Source organism: Leptonotus elevatus, chromosome 17 (assembly GCF_054856555.1).
Source record: "Leptonotus elevatus isolate MCC_2025b chromosome 17, RoL_Lele_1.0, whole genome shotgun sequence".
Taxonomy (NCBI): domain Eukaryota; kingdom Metazoa; phylum Chordata; class Actinopteri; order Syngnathiformes; family Syngnathidae; genus Leptonotus; species Leptonotus elevatus.
Genome location: NC_141255.1, coordinates 6,181,502 through 6,200,631, shown reverse-complemented (window position 1 = coordinate 6,200,631; position 19,130 = coordinate 6,181,502). Strand labels below are relative to the sequence as shown.

General features: G+C 39.3%; 1 protein-coding gene across 17 annotated transcripts in view; it reads right to left on the bottom strand.

The window, feature by feature from the left end:
• ank2b (ankyrin 2b, neuronal) overlaps positions 1 to 17,592 on the bottom strand; it is a 33,370-nt gene extending 15,778 nt beyond the window's left edge. For 5 of the 17 annotated variants that reach the window (XM_086059990.1, XM_086059991.1, XM_086059993.1 and 2 more), the window contains exons 1-17: positions 8,433 to 8,626; positions 7,666 to 7,689; positions 5,497 to 5,595; positions 5,304 to 5,402; positions 4,864 to 4,962; positions 3,806 to 4,003; positions 3,632 to 3,730; positions 3,444 to 3,542; positions 3,275 to 3,373; positions 3,001 to 3,198; positions 2,548 to 2,646; positions 1,809 to 1,907; positions 1,465 to 1,662; positions 1,106 to 1,204; positions 925 to 1,023; positions 717 to 815; positions 48 to 146 (exon numbers count right to left, since the gene is read on the bottom strand). In XM_086059990.1, coding sequence (XP_085916116.1) covers positions 48 to 146; positions 717 to 815; positions 925 to 1,023; positions 1,106 to 1,204; positions 1,465 to 1,662; positions 1,809 to 1,907; positions 2,548 to 2,646; positions 3,001 to 3,198; positions 3,275 to 3,373; positions 3,444 to 3,542; positions 3,632 to 3,730; positions 3,806 to 4,003; positions 4,864 to 4,962; positions 5,304 to 5,402; positions 5,497 to 5,595; positions 7,666 to 7,689 — 1,806 coding nt within the window. In that variant the 5' untranslated portion in view covers positions 8,433 to 8,626. Of the gene's footprint in view, positions 1 to 47; positions 147 to 716; positions 816 to 924; positions 1,024 to 1,105; positions 1,205 to 1,464; positions 1,663 to 1,808; positions 1,908 to 2,547; positions 2,647 to 3,000; positions 3,199 to 3,274; positions 3,374 to 3,443; positions 3,543 to 3,631; positions 3,731 to 3,805; positions 4,004 to 4,863; positions 4,963 to 5,303; positions 5,403 to 5,496; positions 5,596 to 6,210; positions 7,396 to 7,665; positions 7,690 to 8,432; positions 8,627 to 8,704; positions 8,804 to 8,885; positions 8,985 to 9,072; positions 9,172 to 10,093; positions 10,196 to 13,422; positions 13,894 to 17,363; positions 17,472 to 17,548 lie in introns of those variants that run through there. The other 12 variants (XM_086060001.1, XM_086060002.1, XM_086060003.1 and 9 more) reach the window with 10 other exon arrangements.
• Between the last annotated feature and the right edge of the window lie 1,538 nt (positions 17,593 to 19,130).

Genomic DNA, 19,130 nt, shown 5'->3' with positions numbered 1-19,130 from the left:
CTCATTCATTGCATATAATCAGATTTGCGATTGGATGTGTAACATACTGTTGTGGTGGTGATGATCTCTTCTGTGACAACTTTCAGCGTGTCCACAACAGAGATGTAGCCCAGACGTCGCGCAATACCAAGAGCGGTGTTCCCATTCTGTCCAAGACAAAAAAAACAACTTTTAGCAGTAATACATTTAATAATAATGCATATATTTGTAGAGACTGGGGTCAAGTTGTATTTTAAAATGTAATAAATGTGCAGAAGTTAGAAGTTAAAGATTAGATTGCTCTCAATATGAAAAGAAAAATGCACTGAGCTGTCATCAATGTCTTACATATGCAATTATGCCATCTAGTGGCAGAAAATTTTGCTTAACACAAATCAATATCACACTCGTTTTTTTTTTACAGTGCAGTACATCTTTTTTCAAATTTTATTAATTATTATGAAATTACTTTATCAATGATGTAGCCATATTTCTATTAGTTGAAAATTTTCAAGAGTATGAAAACTATAACAATAATAATAAAAAAAAATATTGTACATTTAGAACAGATATAAAATTTGCGATTAATCATGAGTTAACTATTGAAGTCATGCGATTAATTATGATTAAAAAATTAATCGCCTGACACCCCTAGTAAAAATAAAAAAAAAAGACAAAAATGGACATAAGTGTTTTTCACATAACAGCGGCGATATATGAATGTGCATGAACATTACCACAGTGACAGCATTTGGCTTGGCCCCATACTGCAACAGTATGTTGATGATGTGTGTGTTGCCCTGCTGGGCTGCCTGATGGAGAGGGCTGTATCCATTCTGTGGAAGCGTTGAATTTCAAGTTACATCCAAAAGGTCATAAAGTGCTATCACGCTACACAGCGGTTCTGAACACACCAAACAGAACAATTGATTATGGATTTCATACCTTGGTCATTACTGTCACGCTGGCGCCATTTTGAAGAAGGAAGTTGACCATTTTGGTGTTTCCATAGTGACATGCAACAATTAGCGGAGTGTAGCCCAGCTGTAAAAGAAACCATGTTCGTAACGGTCCAAACTTTCGATTTTAACATGTACGAGTATGTTAATTTTTTATAGTGTCCTACTTTGGTCTGCTGGTTGAGGTTGGCACCATTTCTGGCAAGGATCTCTGCAACAGCAACTTTATCATCCTGCGCTGCCAAATGAAGCGCGGTAAGGCCACACTAGAGCACAACACAGAAATAATGATCATCTAACTGAAGTGTGGGTCTATTTTACCAAGAACTGACAACATGCACGCATACGGTAAGATATGGTTGGTAATAGGTACGGTAAAATATAGTGACATAGCGACTTTGCAACATGAATTGTAGTAAATATACAAATTTATCACATGCTAACATGCTATATGTTTGTATGCTAAATCTTAGCTTGCTATATAGTATCCATAGGTAGTAGGTATGAATGAATGCTTCCACAGTACCTTAGTAGGGGTGTTGACATGAGCTCCCTTACTCAGGAGCAGTGTAGCCATGTCAGCATGGCCCTCCTCCGAAGCCAAATGGAGTGGCGTGACACCCTGTTTGGTCAGGACGTTGGTTTCGGCACCATAGTTCAGTAGCACTGTCGCAATGTCTATTTGGTTCTTTTTGGCCACAATGTGGAGAGGGGTGTAACCATTCTGCTCCAGAAAGAAACAGGAGACGGAACTATGATGTATGAAACTTGGGACTTTTGACCATGTAACTAACTCCTGAAGCTTCCAAAAGACTTAATCTCATAATGTTTTTAATAATCCAAGCAGTGAACTGGAAGTTGAAGTCTCACCTTGGCAATCAAGTGAGGGGATGCTCCTTTGTCCAGAAGCAGAAGCGCCACCTTTTGGTTATCATAATGTGCTGCAACATGGAGTGGGGTGAGGCCATTCTAAAACAGAAAGTCAGAATATTATGAAAATATTTGTATTTTTCCCTCCTCATATGCTATAAAAAAATTTTTGCTTGTAATATTACAACTTCTTGGAACACGCAATTTTTTTCGTGAAATATTTATGTCCTTATTTACATAAAATGGCTCCTTGTTCTTGTAATGGTAGGGCCAGGCTGTATGTATTTAAAATAAAATTTCCGATTCCCGATTTTGATCACCAACAGAAAAGCCAAATGACCATGACATTATTTAATTTTTTTTTTGCTTTTTGTGTTCCCCCCCTTTCTGGAATATGGGATTTGTGTCATTGCTACGGTTCCCTCTGCAATAAATACAAAAGCTAGATTTTCAGTGTTCTCCGCTATTTACAAGAGAGGATCTGATGCCTCCTTAAAAAGGTTTATAATTGCCTGTAGAAGCCACAAGATGGCTGCAAAGCATTACTTTTGTTCCAAACAAAAATAAAAATCGCGCACATGCTTGGTTACTGTAATGGATCAAATCTATTATGTCAAATTTATTATTTATTAGTAAGGACTTCATTCTCTTAAAATGACTTCTAATTGCAAAGTTACGCTTTTGCACGCTTATATGAATGGTACAAATGTCATCAAGCTTCTTTATTTTCAATGCCAACCTTCCCTGCAGAATCTGGTGGCGCACAACGCTGCAGCAGAAGTTTGGCCACATCTAGGCTTCCGTACTTTGAGGCAACATGAAGGGGAGTAAATCCTTTCTGAGGAAAATATACCAAAGACCATCAATTAATTACTCACTGAGTGTTCATAATAGGCACTAACAAATGTAGTAAATGTACATAAGTGGAGGGCTGTGCATTTGGTACCATTTGGCCTTCAGTGGGGAATTACAGTACCGGTTCACAAACATGACAAAAAATATAAAACAAATACAGCATAATAGCCAGAGATGGATATCATTGTATGTGTTTTTTTAGTTGAACAGTTTTACTCAGATCAACCAACCAGAGGATGGAAAAATACTGATGTTATTGTGGAAGGTGAATCTGAAATCTGATTGGTTGAACTAAGAAACAGACACCCTGCTAAGCATCACTGGATTTGCCACCCACCTTTGTAGCCAGCGAGTGCGAAGCCCCCGCCTCCAGCAGAACTGAGGCGGTCTCCACCTGGCCCTCCTTGGCGGCGATGTGAAGGGGAGTGTAACCATTGGCTGTGGCTGCATCAGGGTGCGCCATGTGTTGCAGGAGTAGCTGGACAATCTCGGTTTTCCCCAGCCGAGCGGCAATGTGGAGGGGGGTCTGGTCCTCCTGAACACGAGAAGATTCTCTTTGCAATATTCATTACTGTATTTTCCTAAAACGGTCGAACCGGCACTGCACTCACCCGAGCCCTGGCGTCAACCATTGCTCCGTTCCTCAGCAGGCACCGAACCACCTCCACCTGACCGGCCCTGGCTGCCATGTGTAACGATGTTTCGCCGCGCTGTACAGCACGATTCGTGTCACATCATTGCGTTGGCGTTCATCAAGTCAATGTGATTCGTTTCACTCACAATGTTGCTCCTGTCTGGAGATGCTCCATTTTGCAGCAGCAGCAGGACTATGTTAAGGTGACCCATGAAGGCTGCCACATGGATTGGCGTCAAACCAGACTTCACACAATTTGGAAAACAACCGTTAAATAATCTTTCATTAAAGACAGTGCACTTGAATAAACGTACAGTATTATTTCATCAAGTACCTCTGTAACGGCCTGGATTGAGGCTCCATATTTGACCAGCAACTCCATGACTTTCACCCGGTTCTTCTTACAAGCTATGTGTAACGGAGTAAAGCCATTCTGTGGAATGGATGGGAATGTTTTTACTGCCATTATTATCATTTCAAATGAGAAAAAAGGGAGAAGCGGTGGTACCAATGCCCGGGCATTAGGGTTGGCCCTCTTGTCCAAAAGAAGCTTGGTAACTCTGTAGTGGCCGCAGTGGGCTGCCACGTGTAAAGCTGTCAGGTAGTCCAAAGTGACATCACCGATGGGCGCCTTGTGCTGCAAAAGGTGTTTGACACATTCCACGTGATCGCCTTGGGCAGCCATGTGAAGGGGTGACAGGCCATTCTGGGGAACAATGAGGAGCACGAAAGTTAAATTCCAAACGTTATTATCATTACATTACAAATGATGTACAAATGCATCATGGTGGAACATTTTTCATGTATTACTCTGGTCAGTTAGCTTTGTCCCCCGCAAGTAAGAAAATTGAATCAGAGCCATTTAAATTCGAAATGAAAGCCTATAACTTATTTATGTTTTGATATTCACCCTGTTCATTTTTTCGAGATTCGGTGCAAACCCTCTAACCTCCGCACACCCTAAAAAAAGACGAATGTTAAAACTTTGTTTTGCCATTTTTGCCAAATTTGAACTCCAACTTTTTATTGTAATGTTAAAAGTTTGCCTTGTGGTTATAGTATTACTTACTAAGAATTCTGACTTTTTCCAATTTTATTTTGCAAAATTGCAGACCCCCCCAAAAAATATATTTTTTTAACCTTTTTGACTGTCATGGTGATCCTGTAGTGTTATAAATAGATTTTCATAAAGCTATTAAAATCATGTATTTTCTCTGCGTATTGTCACTCTTAGGACACTACTTTCATAATGCGACTTTGAAACTTTGTTTTCATTAAATAGTCTAAAAATATATATATATTTTTTCCAATTCAATATTTTTCTGCATACTATTCTTACAAAATTCCTTATTTTTTTTAAATTACGACTTAATTATTGTAATTTTCTAGAAGTTACATCTTTATTTTGGTGAAATTAAAAGATTTCTCATGTAATGTGACTGTTTTAGAATGTTTTACTTCATTTCCCCTAAAATGGTCAACTTCCGACTACAGTTTGACTGCACATGAATGTGAGTGGAAGGGACCGTTTGTGTCCGTTGTACTGCAAAAGTGTCAAAATGATACCTTTGTCCTGGCAAGCAGAGGCGCTCCTCTCTCCAGGAGAAGCTCAACCGCTGTGTCGTGTCCACTCCGGGCTGCGCAGTGGAGCGGGGTAAGGCCATCCTACAGAGAGAGCAGAGTAGATTTAGAGCAGCATTTTCCCATGACCTACTTTCATAGAAGTTGTGGGCAATAAACGACAATAAAGAAAATGTCTTGTTCAAAAATACCCAGTGAAAACTACCGGTACATACAAAAACAAATCTAATAAATCCCTCCCTTGGGAAGGATAGACTCAGCCTGTGAATTGAGGCTGCCTGTATAACATAATGAAATACCTTAATGGATAGCTGGCACTGCCATGGAATTTAATGCACTTTCCCACAACAATAATGAATCATTTGACAATGTATCACACCAGACACATGTAGATATTGATTGACGCACTTCCTCAAAGCACTCACTCTTGTTTTCGCATCTATCTGAGAGCCACGATCCAGTAGCAGGCAAACCATGTTTGTGTTGCCTCGCTTGGATGCGACGTGAAGGGGAGTAATACCATTCTGCAAAGAAGATAAACGCTGCTGTTACAGAAATTCACACGGCACACCAGATGATCTCACGGTGGTGGGGAATCGCTGGTTTGTCGGATCTTACCCTGGCGAGGAAGTCCACAGCTGCCCCTCGGTTCAGTAGGAGTGTGGCCACGTTGACGTTCCCATAGTGGGCAGCGATATGCAGTGGGGTGAATCCACTCTAGAGTGCAGGAATGAGAGAGAAAAGCGTGAAGACTAGAACTTGACTCACAGAATGCATGCATTGGATTTAAATGCCATCAGGTATGCAAAGTAGGAAGTCAAATTACAGGTAAAAAACAAACCAAAACCAAATAAAAGCAACACTTCATGCAGGCTGTCACAATCACTTTTAAGTCAGTGATGGGAAACACAATGCAAGGAGAAACAATATGGCAAGCAATCATACAATTGTTACAAAATAGACAGGATCAAATTATATTGAAACAAAACATTGTGCTTCTACTCAGAAATTGTATGAAGGCTGAGAAAGAGCTTTTTTTTTCAGTTATTCAAGACAAAACAGCAACCAAAGTGACTAATGACTGAATGAATTAACTAAAGAGCTGGTTATCTACATTTTGCATGCGGTTCTTAAATTCTCACTTTTATCCACATCGTCTCAGCATTTATACAATAAAAGTAGACACAGTGGAACTTTTTTTTTTTTTACATGTACAAATAAAAAATAAATATATTGACTTCATCAAAATATTAGCATTAGTAATGAGAATTACTACGTCAGAAATGTTAGATTATACAGCAGGTTTGAGTAGTTGTGAAATGTCTGCCTTACCTTGCCATTCTGTAAGTTTTGGTCCGATTTCATGTGAAAAAGTTGTTTACAAAAGTGCTGAGAATTCAGTGACTAAATGTGATGGTTTCAAAACGTTGCAGTCATCAAACACAGAACGGTGCCAAATTAAGGAAGGGCGTGTACATGCATGTGACATAGCTGATCAGGAACCTGAAGTTTCTAAGGAGGGCTGCCACGAGTAACAAAAAACGATTTGGAACTGTGACACATTGCAAGCACACAAGATATGAAAATGGAGGTAAAATTATGCGACTGTTGATTGTGTTTTATAACAGGTGTCAAACCCAAGGCCCCAGACTAGTTTGTTTTTGAAAAACCCATGGAAATGGACAAAATGATACTAAAATGGCTGCTTCAAAACAAACTGGTACATTTCCCGTGTCTTCTAGTTATACTCATGTAGATATACGCAACAAATATTATTTTGCTAAGATGTTTAATTTCGAAATTTCGAGGAGGCCAGTTCTCAATGACCCCAAGAAACGCTAAAAAATAAACCAACATAAAATGGCCGCCTCAAAACCAATATGGCAGACTTTCTGTGTCTTTTCAGTCAAGGTTTTTTTTGTGGGTCTAGTTATAATAGAGATCTAACTAGCTCAAACAAAAGCAAAATATGTGTTACTTTCCTTAAAGTGGCAGTGTGTAGAATTTAGTGCCATCTTCTGGTGAACTAACAGAATGCAATAACCTAAGTTTGAAGCGCGTACATTTTGAAGCACGTGGAGCGCACTACCGTGCCTCAGAGAGACTACGCAACGCAAACCTACCACCAATTACTACGTTCGCTTAGTTGTCCTTTGGGTATCTGTAGCAGAAAGATGGCAGCGAAACATATCACCTTCCTGTAAGGTGCGATGCAACCTATGTAATATAATTAGCAATTACTAGACTTATAATTACGTTTAAAACAAATCTATATTGATGCGGTAGAACATATTTTTTGCATATTATTGAAATTATTAGTGGGTTTTAAAAAAAAATAATGAACATTGAAAAATCTAATTGTATTAAGATTTTACCAAGCTCCTCTTCGGAAGCAATCGAACAACATTTCTAGAATTTGGATGCCGCTGTAGGTTGGGTTTCAAATCTGGCAACCCTCAATTCCACAGACTACTGATTATATAAAGCATGCAACATACCAATGTTAAGGTTTGTTTCCTCAAAAAAAGGCATGTTAATGTTTAGCAAGAGTCACCAATTAGTAGTGTTAAACAGTACAAATTTACAATGCATCTGAAAAAAAAATAAGGATAAAAAGAACACAGACAACAGAGACGCGTTGCCATGCAATGGAGGCCGAGACTGCCAAAAAATAACGGTGGTGAAACTGTAAACTAAAGTGACGGTTATTTTTTCATACAGCACTGTGAAATGTGGCAGAAAATAAATAGTTATGAGGCCGGTAAAAAAAACAACAACACCATATACCTCAGTAGTTCTATTGACCATCATCTGAAGCAGGGGACATGACGGAGGAAAATATCAGTGCTCGTGTGACTTCAGCCCAGTGAGCTTCAAAATGGTGGCGTTTTTGTGAAAGGGGAGAAGTGTGACAGCGACTATCATACACTGGAAATGGAACCTTATCATCAGTACAATTTTGGATACCGCAACTATAACAGAACACCGCTAAGTCAGCTGTGTTGAATCTAAATGTGAAGAGACTCATCACCCAGGCGCACAAAGAAATCCCGCCTTTGGCAGCAAAGAAGTTATTAGTTGCTTTAAGGTTTTGTTTATTTGGGATGGTTGAAACCACTTTTTTTTTCAAACCAATACCAGTACTCAACTCTTGAGTCGTCACCGATACCAAGTCTGATTCCACTATTAGTTTTGATATCATAAAACGCCGCACTATAGTATTGCCAGTCCCAATACCCTTATAAGGTCGGGTATTGGCCCAATACCCTTATAAGGTCGGGTATTGGCCCAATACCCTTATAAGGTCGGGTATTGGCCCAATACCGATACCTGGTATCGGGACTCACCCATCCCGACTTTTTATACTTGTACGAATTCTAACACTTGAAAGAATGTTAAAAATTAAATATTGTCAGTGCAAACACAAAAATGTCTTTAAAAAATACCCCTAGATGGCATTATTGCCATTGCTTAATGTATGGCGTTCCATTGTTCGTTGTACTATATACTAAATTGAGCAAAAATCTACAAATCCGGCAGTCTGTCTGACATACCTTTGACTGGACATCAGCATTGTGGTCGTTCTGGAGAAGCAGGGCTGCCGATTTGGTATCGTCCTTGCGGGCCGCAATATGCAAGGCAGGCAATCGGACTTTCCCTTTAGTATCATTCTCCAATAAGATTGAAACCACTTGGTTGTGGCCCTGCTGAAGGGCAATAGCCAGAGGGGTGAAGCCATCCTGTCAACCATCAGCGAGAGTAGTGCGCATTAGCAAAAACAAGGAAACGAGGCTCTGTTTTGAGCTTAAACTAGGTTTCTTCTCACTTCCGTGGCAGTGCTCTGATTGCCGCCGTTCTCCAGGAGGTATCGCACCACATCCAGGTGATTCTCCTGGGCAGCCATGTACAGGGGAGTGAATCCATTCTGCACATAAAACACAGAGAGCAAGTTACAGTCAAACCAAAGGCCACATTGGAAAGGGACAGACCCGGCCCGGAACACTCACTTGAGACTGTGTATTGATATCAGCGCATTGTTTGACCAGAACCTTCACCACTTCAGCCTGACCAGCAAGAGAGGAGATGTGCAGAGCTGTGTTTCCTTTCTAAATTCACAAACAGCAAAGTGCACATGAGTTAGATGACGATGACCGTGGGTTTCACTTTCAAGACATAACGGGTGGTTTCCCGCACCTTTGTGGCAGAATTCAAGGCAACTCCTCTTTCCAACAGCTCCTCAACCAGCTCTATGTGGCCCTCCTTGGCTGCCAGGTGCAATGCGTTTAGTCCATTCTAAAAAAAAAAAGTATTGTAAGTTTGTTATTTTTCTCTTCCCAGTGTGCGTTTGCACGGAACCTCAAACATGACAAATACTAGTGCTGTTTGATTAGTGCCGTGGATTAACAAATGGCCCAACAAGCAAGTATTGACACAGTTAGTTTGTGGGTGTCAAGATGATCCTTTACTTAATTTTAACCAACTTAACTTTACTGGCACTTTACTCATTTATATGCGCCCCAGTGCGCATACATTTTCCAGATGGTCCACTCCCATTCTTGGATGTGTGAAGACAAGCAAAACAATGAGCAGATATATTTCCCCTAAAAGGAACTCACTGGTTGGTACAGTTACACAACAGGTCAGAATGACCTCTAGCGTTACTATAGGTTCACATTAATTGGATTTATTGATCCCAAACCTATTAAACCCCTTCCCTTCATTTGTTGTATACTTACTTTTTCACCAACCGTATACTAATTTATGGCTATGAAATAGGTATCAAGTATGCATGAAATACATATTATTCCCATGAACAACCGGGAATGTGGGCAAGAGCCTTTTTTTTTATTTTTAAATCGAGTCTCCTATCGATTATTCCATCGATTAATCATTAGTTTTTTTTGTCCACTGAGGTTGAACGTGAGTTGAATTTAGTGGATATAAATACTCATTGTACCTTACCTTCTGTACACATATGCCACAAACACCAACAAAATTAGCCTATGCTAAACGTTAGCGATTAGCATTAGCACTCGAATCTCTTACTTACTGTAATTTTCCCGAAAATCACTTCATAGTCCATACTCATTCAACTAAACCTACCGACAAATTTGTGTGTAGGTTATACAGTGTAAAATTCTTCCCACTTTGTCACGTCTGTGGCTTCATACATAAGTTTGTTTTTGCGAGACGACCCCTTTGTGCGTGTTTTTACCTGATTGCTGGTGTTGATGTCCACTCCCCCTTTCAGATATTCCAACACCTTGTCGATGTTCCCTGCTCTGGCCGCGCGCAGGAAGCTGGTGTTGCTGTCAGACTACAACAGAAACAGGTAGGATGGAGATTTCCTCAGCCAGCCTGATTTTGTTGATGATAATCAAACTTCAGGATAACAACAGCAAGGTTTGATTTTCAAGCGTGTGCTAATATTAGCTCCTTTTAAAGTGCATCAATCCGAAAATAAACCCCCAGTGTTCACGGCAGTCTGCCTCTCCAGTTTTACCGTCACGATTTCAGACAGTGGAGTGAAATTAGGTGTGGGAATCGCAGAGTAACTACACAATACAGAGAACGTGCCGTAGTCAATTTAATAGAGGTCGGTGCACGAATACCTAATGGTGAAGCATTTCTTTTTTTCTGCCCGTCACTATAAATCACTGGCATAGAAGTGTGTCGTGACACAGTGGTTGGGAGTCAATGAACTAGAGAGAGTAAAATCATGCATAAAGAGTCAACTATTTTGTGGTAAGCCACATTTTTCTGTCAAGCCCTCTTCAGTCTGAGGCCCCTGAACATCTGGAAAGTCTTCTGTAAATCCCTGCGAACCACAGTGAACCACTCCTCGGGCTATCATTTGCAAACAAGCAGCCAAACAAGTCACAACTCATCAGTCACCCCTAAGTCTGAGGTAAACCATTTTCGATCCTCTTGCAATTGGTTGGTGATCAATGCAGGGTTTAAGGCACATATTTTTTACATCAAAAGTCTTTTGAGTACTGATGCTCCCGCCCCTGTCGTCCCTAAACCCAAAAAGCTTGAGAAACCTTGTCTAGCAGGTCAAATATGGTTCCCCACCCTTGTTCTAATTGGAATAATAATATTAAAGTGTGAGCAGGGCGTCTTGTCATTTGCGAAATGTTCCTCCCTTTTTAGTTGTCATAGCAATAGCAGCAGTGGAATCTCTTTTGAGCTGCAGTGTCCTGCAGTGCCTCAACAGCCAGATTATAAAAAACTCTAATCCAGGATTTGGTCAATCCTAGTCCACTACCATAGAGTACTGCATGCTAAGAAGATATAAGTGTGAATTTACAACAGTTAGAGAGAATCTCTGCTTTTACACTGCAAAAACTGAAATGTTTTTACACAAAAACTGAAATGTTTTTACACAAAAACTGAAATGTTTTTACACAAAAACTGCCCGGTAAAAATAAATATCGTGGCAAAAAAAAAAAAATCTGCATTGATTTGAGTTAGATTAGATTTTTTGCAGTATCTGGATTGTATTTCTTATTCTTTGGGAAATAGTGTTGATAGTGTTTCTTGGGGTCTACTAAAGGCCCTGAGCTGTGAATCAGTGTCTCAACTGATCGGGGATCTGTCCAGGGTGTACCCCGACAGCTGGAACCGCCAACTGCTACCCTCTGCTGCCCTGCACAGCATATAGGAAATGAACGGATGGCCTCGTACATACAGTAATCTAAATTCAACCTTGTGACACACAAAAACATGAGAAAGCTGTTGATTGAATGAGGTGAAAGGTGGTAGCTGAGATTAATATCACCAAGAGAAATATTTCCACATAAATTGTATCATCCAAGAGGCCGGCAGCAGGCAGGGATTAGATTGAAAAAGAGATAAGAGCGTGGGCTTTGCCAGCAAAACAGCAAAAATAATGCTCGAGTGGGGGTTGAGGGGAGTGTCGCACGATGCTCGAAAGTGAGTCGCCGATTACTAAAATGGAAGTTTTACACAATTTAGCCTCACCCATCTGCCTTGTAGACAGATATTTTTGTTCCATGAAATAGTCTCTTTGGAATACAATAATACAATCTTCAATTTGTGGCGTTAGACTTGGTTGCACTGCCTTTTTTTGTCCAATCAGAATTTAGCCTCTATTTCTTGCCACGTAAATCTGATCTGTCCAGGGCCTTCAGAATCACTGCTGCTTATGTTCAACTATATTAGCAATAGGACTGTTTCTTTAACGAATCACATTTTCACAATTCACCTCACGATAATTCCTTACTCTAGTCCAGTGGTTCTTAACCTGTGTTCAATCAAATCCTAGGGGTTTACTCTCAGGGGTTCGGCGGAGGTCAAGTCACGCACCTGACTCAAATGATTCGTGATGATATGCCCCCGCTTGGCCATCAATGGCTGCAGGTGATCACGCTACATTGCTTGGCCTATCTATGCTGAAGGGAATTTGTCGTCGTAATTGTAACCGTAGTGATGATACATCGTGTGATTTCTTTATTATTGTAATCTCTTCATATTAACTACGTCAAGCAAAAAAAAGAATGTGATAGTTTCTATCATTAGGCTACGGCATGATAGTGGTGGTATTAAGAGGTACATAAATCAGGCAAAGCCACTACTGAAAGCCCAATTTAAAAATATTCACAGCCTTCCACTGCCAATATATTTTAGTAGATAGCAAATCTGTGTAGGTACAGCAAACACCCACAGATTTATTTTTAGGGTTTTCACTGTGGCAATGAGAGTTAGGCATACCAACAAATGTCAAATTGTGTTATCTGACAGGAACTGGCGGATTGAAGAATTAGATCAAACCAAGTCACAACAGCCGCAGGGGTAAAGGTGTCACAGATCATTTTATTCACCACCGATACTCAAATTAAGCACAGGTGATATAAATGTCAGGTTGTTGTTTTTTTTTGCCCTTGGCAGTCCACCAGGAAGGGTGAACCGACTAATTTCTGATTGATTTGAATTTGGAAACAACAATTTCGCATCGAGATACACACTGCTTAGAATCACAGCTAATGGCTAAAACGAGAAGCTAACTTAGCAGTCTATTTTGCCACTCAAACTAAAAATAGGTCGAGAGAGTTTTGATTAGCAATCCACTGCCTAGTAAAAACACAGGTATATTTTCCTGCTTTATCTGTAATACCCCAAGACGCCATAAGACGGGGTCAAGGTCCAGCTTGATTGGAAAGTAGTAATTGGTGTCAAGGAAGAATGTTCAAGTGACACAAACAAGCAATTCGCAGCATATTTATTTGGCGGGGTCAATTGCTCGTAGTTTTTCACTATTTGCTGCAGAGCTTGGCCCTTGTCACCCACAAATGGAAATCAAAATTGTGTGACGTTGAGCAGCTTTTTCCTGAACATTATGCATGAATTTATTGACAAAATGTTTTTTTTTGATGCACAATAGTATTAGAGCGATTGCTTGTGTCTTTCTCTTGGAAACAACAAAGACGATGTTGATGTTGAGGCGTGGATGACATGGCAAGCGATGAGGTAACCACTCCCCAACAAATGGGGGATGAATGACATGGGATGGATCCCAAGTACCTTGCGCTTTCGTTCAGCCTGCTCACGGGAGCGCCGCCTTCTCTCCTTAGCTTTCTCCAGAGCCTTCAGGTCCGCAGGTGGATCCATCTCAGACCTGGCCTTCTTAATGTGGGCGGCGGCGTGCGCCATGGCTGCCCGCTAACTGCTTCCGCGCTCAGACAAAAGGGAACGCACCTGACAACTATCACAAGTCCTCCCGCTCGACTGCAGACGGAAGCCACCTCCACTCTATGCAGGTTGGGAAAAGTGATGGAGTGGGAAGGGATAAGGGTGGGGGTAGGGCTCCACCCTATGGGTTCAAAGCAACACGCACGGCCGCAAAGGCTCTCGGAATCTCTCCCAATTCCATGTGCCAACACTTCTTGTGTCGTGCACGAGAGAGAGGTGGTGGGATTACAGTCGCTCGGCTGGTGGGGGAGGATGCGATAAAAACATGCGAGAGGAGGGAGGGAGAGAGAGAGAGAGCATCTGCAATGGGTCCACACACGGGAGGTACCATCTTTGCAACGAACAGAGGGGGTGAATTGTGAATTGGCAAATATTGATGTAGTATTTCTGCAAAGTAGCAATGGGCCATGTATTTCGTTTCTGGACCTTCAGTGGGGACTTGCCTGATTTAATCCACCTTTTAATACCACTACTATCACATCACAATTATAGAAACTATATGTAGTATACAATATAACTGTGCTATGCATCATCTGCAGTTCACAATCATTATGTATCTAATAAAATAAGAAATCTAAATTTAAATGTGTTTTTTCTAGTAGGAACAGTTTTGCTCTGACCAACCAATCAAACAATGGGGGAAAAAATGGACACCATTGTATGAGGGAAAGGGGGGGGGTATATTAAAAAGGATTGGATTAAAAATAAAAAATAAACTGTATCATTGCTACTAATGAAGTTTAATTTCACTCCTGATTCTGAAGAGCGTAGGCAACTTAAATTAACATGGCAACAGAGGGGCTGAAATCTTATTGGACAAACAAACATTCACATTCTGTAAGCAGTGTAGCCAAGAGAAACACTACAAAATGTAGACAATAGTAATGTGGACAAATATTAGAATTTAGTTTGTAAATATAGATCAGCTCTTCAAATGGTATTTATGCTGGTCCACTACTACTAAAAAAGTAAATGTATGTAAATGTATATTTAAAAAAAAATTGACCCAAAATTCAGAAATAGAACGTGACTGCAGCTTTGCAATAAAACAGGTGGTTCCTTTCAATCGCAGCGATGAATTAACAGCCTATCGGCCATTTTATGCGGCCAGTTCTATTTAAGAATATGAAATCAATTAAGCTTGTTCCTGAAGAAACCATGGAAATGACCCAAATGACTAAAAAGGCCTTTCAGGTCCGAACGGAAGACTATATGTATGCCATTTTGTAAATCCTTCCATTCATTTTCTACATCAATTGTCCTCATTAGGGTGGCAGCTAAGAGATTTGGCAAGAGAAGCGGGGTACATCTCCTGGACCAAATCTCCCGACTCTGAGGTAGACATGGATGGCGTCTTTATGACCAATGGCACCACCTTGAGTCTGGACTTCAGCATTACATTTGAGAAGACGACGTGCTAACAGATTTACAAATATATTGGCATACATATTAACCAGGTGGTATTCAGTGTGAGTGTGTGTGTGTGTGTGGGGGGGGGGGGGGGGGGTTCGGGGTTTCCACATTCTCAGTCTAACAGCTGGATCTGGTCCAGAATTGACTTTTCACTGGAACCAGGAAACTCAACCATCCAAATCTCTACACTCTACTCTGCTTCCTGCTTGTCAAAGGATAGATTTAAATTCTTACTGATATCAAGTGAAGTTTTAGGAAGAGTCTAAAATACACTAGAACCTTTAGAGGTGAACTTAATTTAACTTTAACTGTACATTTCCCAACTGGTTCAAGTTGATGTGCTTTTTGCACAACTTGCTTTTTTTGGTCAGGGATGTCAACTGCCTTTCTGTGGCTCTTCCAGTCTCTCCCGTATCAACGTGCCGATAACACACTAAACTCAACCCTGGCCTGAAAACGTTACAGGTCATTGCTGCTTTCTCATAAATCAAATATAAAATTCCTTGCTTTCACCGTCTTGCTTTTAACGTGATACTTGAACTTGTTTATCTTTTCATTGAATCTCATTTTGAATCATTTATTTACCACTGTAAAGTACTGCTATACAAATACACTTGCCATTTCTTACCTGGCCTGATTCCCCAACCACCATGTCAGTGATCACAGGTGCTCCCCGGTGGGGATGGAGTATTAAAAAACAACAACAACAACAACAGCAACAACAATAATCAAACGTGGGTTTGTTCTGGGAATATCCAAGCCAAGACGGAAGAATTGTGTGTCATTTGAGCGCATCCGTGTGTAAGATGTGAAAAAGGGAGAAGAAGCTTAAGTGTAGGACAGTCCTGCTGACTGCGTGGATTAGAGGTATTAACACCGTAGGGCTAACTTGCACACAGACACACATATGGACATGAACAAACGAAGGGTTGTGTGTATTCTTAGAGAAGATTAGGCGGCCAAAGGCATTTTCTACTGACCTAGAAACAGGTTGATGCAATAAAGGAGATAAAAGGTGAAATATCTATGATACATTGTTTTATATTGCATTTGTGTTTTATTAAATGAGCTATCTCAACAACAAAGCGTGGTTGGTGCTGCGTAACGGAACGCGAGATCATTTAAATGAGTCAAACTTTATAAAAAACTGCAATTAAAAAATGTTACAGCTATTCTTGCTTATTGCTCGAGTTAGAAATCTGCGATAAAGAGAGACCATATTTTGCCTGTTGAGTTAATACAGATGCGCAAATAACCTACGATCAGTGCCAATTGTGAGTCAGTCGATAAAATATGAAGAAAATTCATCTCTGACAGAGTTCCACCTTAAAAAAAAAAAACTTGGTTCTCCAAATACCACTGGTACGTCATTACTAACATTGAAATATAGTAGCAGGATATTTATTGTAAGCCACTGGAACATTATACATTCTGCAAATTCTGCCTAAATATAGGAACATAAAAAAAAAATCCTAAATGATTCAATTCACATGTATTTCACATAAAAGATAGATCAAATACATACCTAAAAAATACAGCATATGTAAACAAACAGCTATAAAGGATTAAATGCATGCAATAATGTTAAAAGTTAAATACAATGAATTAGAACACTTTACATGTTGCTCTTTTGGTTAGCGACAGCAAGAATAACAACTGCGATTACGTCACAGGAAACAGGATCTTGATGATGTCACAAGTACAGTAAATAGTATGAGAAAAAAGAGGAAGATATCTCTTCAATTAGACGACAGAACCCAACTCGAACCAACTTGATCATAATGTCCCTAACCTTAGAACCTAACCACATGACCCTAAACCTCATAACCATAATTAAAGCCTGCGTAACACAAACACTAAACATCATATTCATAACTGTATATACCGGTAACCCTTGCCCTTATAATCATCGTGTATATTTATCTAACCCTAACAATAAAACCCCAAAACTACTATCCGTAAACTAACCTACAGCCCCATCAAAGACCATCATTCAATCAGGCCCATCCTGCATTTCTAAAGCCAAAGCAAACCAGAGGAACTGCTAAATGATTTACACTCTTAAACCCTAATTACATCATAACTAGTTTTATATGGCCCTGGATTCAAATCAACAATTAAAGATTGAAAAATTCCAAAATGCATGGAGTTGTTTTTCCCCCCACCCCAAAATCATCCCTTGTGTGTGATACGGATGAAATCTGGAAGCAGGCAACACAAAGAGGTAGTCGGGACCCACCCTGTCATGTGAGAACCGCCTCTTACTACTACTGGCCAAGGCACCGAAGAGGTGCGCACAACAATGAAAAGCGCACCCGTCAGATCTCCCCAAAATTCCCATTTGAGGTGCATTCGTTTACCTTCTTGGGTCTCTTCCTCCTCGGTCCCAAACCATTAAGGCGATCACTGGGGTCCAGTCTGTAGTGGTAGTCCTCACTCATTTCTGAGCTCCTCTACCAAATAGAAAAGAAAAAAAAACACAGCTTTTTTTTGTGTGTGCGTGTTGTTTATATCCACACCCCCCTACCCATTCAACGGAACATACCCATCTAATGTCAAAGTCCAGTTAGTCTGCGAAGACGGCGTGGACAAAGCGCACAAGCAGAAGGTGGAGTAAGGGGGGTGTATGAACGCGGAGGGAGGTGGCCAAGGGGGGAGGTTTGGAGGAGGGAACACAATGGTGTTGCCATGGCAGCAGATGTCACCAGTGTTTATCGAGAAACCTCGCCCCAGTAGCTAAACAGGCAATGCAAATGCACAGTGGTGATACTGGGAGACAGCATGCAATATATATATATATACATATATATATATATATATATATACATATATATATATATGTGTATATATATATATATATATATATACACACATATATATATATATACATATATATATATATATATATATACATATATATATATATATATACATATATATATATATATACATATATATATATATATATATACATATATATATATATATATATATATATATATATATATATATATAAATAAATGTCATTTAATACAAGTCTACATTATTCACAAGTGTATACAGGTACTGTATAACATGGAATCTTTGATCATTAAAAGTCACAAAATGACAACCACTAAGAACAATTATAGTCGCAAAGGCAAAATATATAGTAAAATGAACAAACACACATATGCATTGGCGCACACACACATCTTTTAATAAAACAAATTTAATACAAAGATAATTATTTAAAAAAAAGCTTATTTTTAAAAAAATTTTTTTGAATGAACATAATGAATACGTTATAAAATAAATACAAGTAAAATTATTTAAGTTAAAATATGAAACAATTTTTAGCCCAAAACACCTGCTTATAAATGTTTATTCTAAAATTAATGTAATTTTTTTTTTATTATACCACCATGCTGCACAAGATATTTAAATGATATTTAAAATGTTTTATAGTAAGTACCACACACTCGTACAGGTGTGTGTACTTAAGTATTTAAGCGTCACAAACGTTACTTCTTATCATAAGTTTAGATTCTATCAGAAATCACCAGCTCAAGACATTCGAAGCTCAGGTAACTATAGATAATAAAATTTAGTCCTACCTTGGTGTCTTCTGAACAAATGTCGATGTTCAAAAGTCGCATCTTTTTTTTTTCCTCTCTATACAAGGGACACAAACATGGCGACGCCTTCGCGCGTCGTGTTTGACCAGCTCTCGAGTGTTACTGGGTGTTTTGATTTAACATCTTATTGGCTCAATGAGATGTCAATCAATAGACAGACCAATGATTTAAATACAAAGGGAGGGCCATTAACACAGAATAGCTGGGCACTTGGTGTCGCCGTTTAGTAAGAATAGAATTAAACACGTTTTTTTTACCCTAATTTCTAAAGAGTTCAAATGTCTCACAATATTGGAAGTAATTGATTTTTAATACATGTGGAATATATATATATATATATATATATATATATATATATATATATATATATATATATATATATATATATATATATATATATATATATATATATATATATATATATATATATATATATGTGTGTGTGCATTCCTACTATTGCGAGAATGAAACTAAAAAGAACATTATTTGGTGTTTTCTAGTGTTTATTAG